The sequence below is a fragment of the Myotis davidii genome, unplaced genomic scaffold (genome assembly GCF_000327345.1).
Source record: "Myotis davidii unplaced genomic scaffold, ASM32734v1 scaffold46, whole genome shotgun sequence".
Lineage (NCBI taxonomy): Eukaryota > Metazoa > Chordata > Mammalia > Chiroptera > Vespertilionidae > Myotis > Myotis davidii.
The window spans coordinates 4939726-4947064 of record NW_006383006.1 but is presented as its reverse complement, the minus strand read 5'-3'; the positions used below and the strand labels follow the sequence as shown (position 1 = coordinate 4947064).

At 40.1% G+C, this 7339-nt stretch overlaps 1 protein-coding gene across 2 annotated transcripts in view; it reads right to left on the bottom strand.

The window, feature by feature from the left end:
- INO80 (INO80 complex subunit) overlaps nt 1-7339 on the bottom strand; it is a 123329-nt gene that overhangs the window by 23683 nt on the left and 92307 nt on the right. For both annotated transcript variants that reach the window (XM_006778077.2, XM_015557571.1), the window contains exon 28: nt 2905-2977. In XM_006778077.2, coding sequence (XP_006778140.1) covers nt 2905-2977 — 73 coding nt within the window. The remainder of the gene's footprint in view (nt 1-2904; nt 2978-7339) is intronic.

Sequence of the window (7339 nt, the reverse complement as noted above, 5' to 3'; positions counted from 1 at the left end):
AGGGACATAGAAAGGGAATGGACTGACTATTCTTGGGGGGAAAGGGGTGTGGGAGATGTGGGAAGATACTGGACAAAAATTGTGCACCTATGGATGAGGACAGTGGGTGGGGAGTGAGGGCAGGGGTGGGGCGGGAACTGGGAGGAGGGGAGTTATGGGGGGAAAAAAGAGGAACAAATGTAATAATCTGAACAATAAAGATTTAAATAAAAAAAAAAAAAGAAAATACATTTTGATCAGATGAACTTACCCAGCCTCATGGCCTTAAATGATCATCTCTGACCCGATGATTCCAAAACACATATTCAGCCCCAATCTTTCTCCTGAACTCCAGAGACCCCATTGCCTGGGTGACATTGCTATTTAGTGTTTGCTAAAAATCTTGAACTTAATCTCCCCAAAACCAAACATTTGAGCCCCCCCAATCAAATCTGCTCCCCAAATATTCCCCTTAATTAGTAATTCATTCCAGCTGCTGAGGTCAAACACATTGGAGCTCTTCATCACACCTCCTGCATGTCCCACATCCAATCTGGCAGCAAACTCTATTGGCTGTGCCTTCAAAATACATGCAGACTCCAATTATTTCTCACCACTTTCACTGCTTCAACCCTTGTCCATCACCATCATCTGTGTCTAACTTTTAACTGAACTTAATTCTACCTTGCTCCCTATAGTTCTCCCCACGCCTACCCTATACCCAAGCCAGAGGAACACATTTAAAACCTATAAGCCAATTCATGTTAGATGTCTGTTCTAATTCTTCTTCCAGTGACTTCCTATCTCAAAATCCTTACCATTGCCTATTAAGACCTACATGACCTGCTTCTGCAACATTCATCTCACACCACTCTCCTCATTCATTATGTTCCACTTAAATAGGGCTGTTTGCTGTTGCCTGATTATGCCAAGCACGTTCTCACCTCAGGGCTTTGCATATATTTCCTCTGCCTGGAATGCTCTTCTTTCTGACAGATATATGCTTGGCTTGCTTCCTTACTTTCTTCAGAACTTGGCTCAAATGTCATCTTAGCCATCTTACCAGAGAAGCATGACTAGGCCATATAACACAACCCCTGATCAAAAATGAGGTTTTAAAATTTACCAGGTGGACAAAGAGTGATCTATGTTGAGGGAACAGTTTATGCAACAGTGTGATACAGGATGATGTGTTCAGGAAAACTACAAGTAAATCATTTCTATAAGGTAAATTTTAGAAGGGGAAGTAATCTGTTTATTAGACTGGAAAGAGAGATAAAGGCCACAAAATGAAGGGCCTATATGCCATGTAAAGGAGCTTATCTTGTAGATGATGGAGAATTCCTGAAGAGTTTTAAGCAAGGGAGTGGCATGGTTGTAAAGAAGGGTATAAACAGAGTAGGTATGAGGCTGGGGGCTGAGATTGGAGTCCAAAAGATCAGCTAGGAGAAATGGATGAATCTTTTATTCACATTGTCAGTATGACTTCAAGTTGGGACAGTATAAAATGCTTACAGAGAAGCAAGGGGCAAAGAGAAAGCCAAGTTTCTGCTATCCGATATGCTACCAAGTGAGCCACCATATCAGAAAACCCGTAAGAACAGCACCTACCACCAATGATAGCCTTCCCTTAAGATGACTGTGGCTAATGATGTGCACGTAAGACAGAATATACCTAGCTAGCTATGCCCCCGTGGTCCTCAGGCCCTGGAGCCCTGGCCCAACCTGGTTAACTGGGTGAAGAGGTTTAGTTGCCAAGGAAGGTATAGCTGATCCTATGGTTGATATTTAGAATCTGGTTTTCATTCTTTTTTTTGTTGTTAATCGTCATCTTAGGATATTTTTTTCGATTGATTTTTACAGAGAGAGGAAGGAAAGAAGGGAAGAAGGGGACTGGGGGTGGGGGAGAGAAACATTGATTGCACATGCTCTGACCAGAGTCGGGGATCAAACCTGCAACCCAGGTATATGCCCTTGACCGGGAATCAAACCCACTACCCTTCGTGCATGGGCTGACGCTCTAACCACTAGACACACCAGCCAGGGTGAAAGAAGGCAGTTCTATGTAGTAGTAAGGAAAATGGGGGGACACAGCCTAGAAGTGGAGACTAGGACATGTGGAATCTAGTTCCAGCTCTGCTGCTGTGCATCTATTCAAGCCTCTCCACCCCTGTATTTCATTTATCCATGACCCTCCAGTATGCATCCTTCTATTTGTGGGAATTGTGATGCTCAGTATTTCACAGAGAGGCTCCACGACCGCCACATGAGATGGCATTTTTAGAGGCATGCCTTCTACAAAATTTCCCATTTATGCATTTTTATGTCTCAAGATTACGGAAATTATTAAATATATTTGAATCTTGGGAATATTTCTGAGATTCAAAAGGAATGTTCTTTTCTTCTCCCTTTCAGATGCTGAAGTATCCCCACAAGGAGATTGGGTATGAAAGGATAGTTCATTTGATGAAATGTCTTTTATTTTATTTTTTTAATTCCAATTTCACTGCTCTCCAACCACCTTTTGAAGTTTAGGATACAAAAATATGATGTTTTCCTATGATGAAATAATGCGTAAGAGTGATAAAACAATGCTTCCTGATTTGGTTAGAGCTCTTGGTTGACTTGACTGATTTTTTTCCAGTGTTTATTCACTGACACATTCCAAGTGTTTAGAATAGTATGAGACACATAGTAGGCATTCATCAAATATTTGTTGAATGAATGCATAAAAAATTTATTCCAACAGAATGGACAGAAAAGTCGAAAGGAAAGCTAATATGTTCCAGTTCCAGACAAAGCACAACTACTGTCACCAATGGCAAGGAAAAAAGTTTGTGATACAAAGCAAAGGGTGATACCAACTGAACAACATATTTATAGTAGAAAACCTGCATATCCGGTGTATTGGCTCTCATGACTTACTGTATCTGCAGCAGTGAGATTGATACCCAGTCCGCCAGCTCGGGTGCTTAGCAGGAACACAAAGATGTCATTCCTGCAGAAGAGGGAGGGATATGTTAAGAGGAAAAAACTGAAAAATAAAAAGGGCATGTGGCATAAGAGAGGAATCCCTGAATGCAGATCTAAGGCTAGAAAGAGTTTTGGTGGTTACACAGGCCTGATCTAACATTTCTTTGACACACTGTACAAAGGTGCTCTGTTGCTAAGATCAAACCATGGTTATCACCTTCCAATTTGCAGATATACTTTTGCCGCCCACAATACTGACTGAGAGGCAAGATAGTTATAAACATGTAGCACTTATGACAGAAAAGTATGTTATCATGGAAGTAGAGGCCTTTGTCTATATGTAACAGTCATATTTTTAACAAGTCAAACCATTCATAGTCCATATAGAGGATATAAATAAATCAGTATTTACTGATGTTTTCCCCAGGAATCATAACTTCCAGTAATTTAACTACTAATTATAATTCCAAAGCACTCACTTTCAAATGAAGGAAGTCAGTCCCAGAAAAATGACTCAAGCTCCTGAGACTAAGACCTAGGTCATGACTTCTTTGTACGTATTAAGTCGAATTTAGGATTAACCCATGAAGACAGACTGGAATTAAAGTACTTTTTTATGAATGCCAACACAGCTCTTTTTTAAAAAAATATATTTTATTGATTTTTTACAGAGAGGAAGGGAGAGAGAGAGAGAGTTAGAAACATCGATGAGAGAGAAACATCGATCAGCCGCCTCCTGCACATCTCCTACTGGGGATGTGCCCGCAACCCAGGTACATGCCCCTGGCCGGAATTGAACCCGGGACCCCTCAGTCCGCAGGCCGACGCTCTATCCACTGAGCCAAACCGGCTTCGGCACCAACACAGCTCTTACAAAGAAACAATCAGATATAGTTTTCTGTTTCCCTTTATATTATATGTCCCTTTGAAGAAACCTAGAATTACAAATAAAACAGTAGATGCCACTGTCATTCACTCAGGCAACAAATATTTATTGAATATCTTTTAGGAACAAGGCCATGCCAGATTACAGAAAGCAGGCCCTGACTGTAAGATTTATCTATATATACACATACAATTACAGGCTCAGTCTGCGTCCAGTTCTTGCAAATAACATAAACATTTAAGATTATCTTGCATTTCCACATTCCTGCCACCCAATGTTATTTTCTAGAATATTTCTAAAGGTTTGCATTATACTGATGAGCAAACTTTACTGCCCTCTAAATAAGTATCGCCAACCGGTGGTCCTCAGGCCACTGGTGGTCTGTGAGGTCCGAAAGGTTGGTGACCACTGCTCTAAATCAAGCGGCATATCTTTTTTTCATGACTATAATGAGAAATACAACTGGAAATTCATTTAGATTGGTGTTATTCAAATTGTAGGTCACACCTATCATTAGTCATGAAATAATGTTCACAGCAGCACAATTTACAATAGCTAAGATTGGAAATAGCCTAAGTGCCCATCAGCACATGAGTGGATTAGAAAACTGTGGTACATCTACACAATGGAATACTATGCTGTTGTAAAAAAGAAAGCACTCTTATCATTTTCAACAGCACAGATGGACCTGGAGAGCATTATGCTAAGTGAAGTAAGCCAGCCGGATAAAGATAAATATCACATGATCTCACTCATTTGTAGAATATAATGAAGAACATAAACTGATGAACAACAACAAAAAAAGATACAGAGACATAGAACCATTGAACAGACCGGCAAACCTCAGAGGGAAGGCAGGGAAGGTGTGGGGGTAAGAGATCAACCAAAGGACTTGTATGTATGCATATAAGCATAACCAATGAATATAGACAGTAGGGGGATGAGAGCATGTGCTGGGGGGTAGGGGGTAGGGGTGGGAGCGAGCAGGGAGAGATCAATGGGGGAAAAAGGAGACATATGTAATACTTTAAACAATAAAGAATTTAAATTAATAAAATAAAATGACATAGTATAGTGCTATGTACTCATGTGAAAAGATATCTACAATGTATTATACAATTAAAATGCAAGTGGAATTATAGTATGAAGTTTTGTAAATGAAATTTTAAACTATAAAAAAAACAAAAGAAATAGAGCAGATTAGAAAACAGTATAGTCATGGCCGGTGTTGTTCAGTGGTTAGAGCGCCAGCCTAAGCAGCAAAGGGTTGCAGTCAAGGGCAAATACCTGGGTTGCAGGTTTGATCCTGGCCTCTAGTCGGAGGGCACATACGGGAAAGCAACCAATCAATGTGTCTCTCTCACACTGATGTTTCTCTCTCTCCCTCACAACCTCCCTTCCACTCTCTCTGAAAATCAATGGAAAAAATATCCTGAGAGGATTAACAACAAAAAAATTATAACACATCATTACAGGTCACAAGGAAAAGTACTGTCTTATAAGATTTCAGAGATGGTATATAGGTACTAAATCCCAGTGTAAAATGAATTTTATTCTGTAGATTCAAGTAAAAAAAAATGGAAACATGTTGACATCAGGATGCTTTCATCCCTAGATGCTGTTCTTCCTTGATAAAGTCACTTGACTGCTTAAGGTCTACTTCCTAGATATAAAATAGAGATGCTCTGAATACAGTTGAAGCAACTAAATGATGACATAGCAAGCGCAAACATGAGTATCAAAGAGGGAGCTATTTTGAAATAAGCACCCTGGTTAATTTATAAAGACAGGTCCTAGTAGAAATCTGTCCATTATCTGCATTTAGTTAAACACAACTTTCCTAGAGGCACGCATGGATAACAAACAGAGCATGTTTGGAGGCCTCTTGTAGGGCATGATTCCAAAAGCACTATACTCTTACAAAAAGGTTCTACTAGTTTATCCTTGAATTTTATCATGAAATTTAACAATTCATAATTTTGTTTATATAATTTATCAGATGTCTCTTTTATGATTAAATCATACAGGGCAAACCAATAAGTTAAAAGGCATTTGCCAGTTTATAAACACTTTTCCCCACAGATATGGGATGATGTAAATGGAAGTTTGATACCTCACAGCCCATAGGAGAATACTTAACCACAATAAATGTTCAAATAAAAACTGAGCTTTCTAGGCTGTACTAACCTCTATAGGACAATCCTTCCCACTCTGGCCCCGAGAAGATTTATCTTCCCCATACATCTCTCTCTTCTGCTTTGGTGGGTACAGAGGTGGGGTTAGGGATCAGAGGCTTCTCTCCGATACTGTGTGAGAGCTGATGGGAGTCACCCAATGGCTAGAACTTTTTTGGTAAATCGGAAAGAAGTCCACAGTCTGAGCTTGCGGGGGGACTAGGGGACAGGGGTCAGACAGGATGGGAGGGAGAATGCAGTTGGTAACCACAATAAAAGAAGGAGTAGAAGCAGAAAAATGAGTCTGGACAGTCAGAGAGATAAGATCCAAGATCTGGTAATAATTTATACACAGGGACTATACATAGAAAAAAACACCAGGGAAAGAAATCTAGGTAAAAATAAATTAACAAACTTAAGGCAACATGATGGTTTGGGTGCCCTCTAGAGGGCTGAAAATGGATATCAACTAAGTGTCCGTGATGGAATAAGGCCTTAGATTAGAGACCATGCTTCTAGATGGTTTATGAAATCATGTAGTAAAGACAAGCCTACCTATACTCTTACTCTTCTTTAGTTAATGACCCACTGAGGCCACTTTGCTTTAAAATACCCAAATAGTGCTGGGCATGTAAATAAAGACTTGCTGAGCCAGAATGAAAGACAATACTAGAACTCTACAACACTCTCACCAAGAAAAGAAAAGTCCACACCACACTCACTTTTTCTCATGTTTTCCAAAGGCCCACCTGAGTGATCAGAATTGGGGGGATCCATTTGGTAAATGTCACGGGGTAGGAAGAAGTGAAGCCACAGCCAAGGCACACTAGAGCAAAGACCTTGTGAATGGCTTCTAGGATCACGCACTGGTCACATGTTCTGAATGTTGCCCAGTCAGGACATCCTGGGCAAACAGTCTTTAGTCTCAGTCAGACTCTTTCCTGGAAGGATCTCTCATAAATAAATCTTGTATGAAGGGAATGTAAATGGCTTTTTATAGGAGTTCTTGTTTACTCTGGCTGACCTTTGAGCCACAAGGCTTTCCAGTTGAAACTACAATTTTTTTCTTTTGATGTCTTTTCATGAATAATAATGAAAATATTTGGCAAGGCATGCTTTTTTGTTTTCAAAAACACCTGTCTATTTCTCTGTATTGGCCTACTGTAGCCACTCAAAATTTGTAAGTTGAGAACTACCTCCCACTCCAATTTGGAGGAATCTGCCTGATAAGTTTCTGGTCAGCACAGGCACAGTTTGTTCCTATACGTGAGACACGGGATTATTTCTAGTCATATCCCAACTGTAACCTAGCTCATAGTAGGCAGGG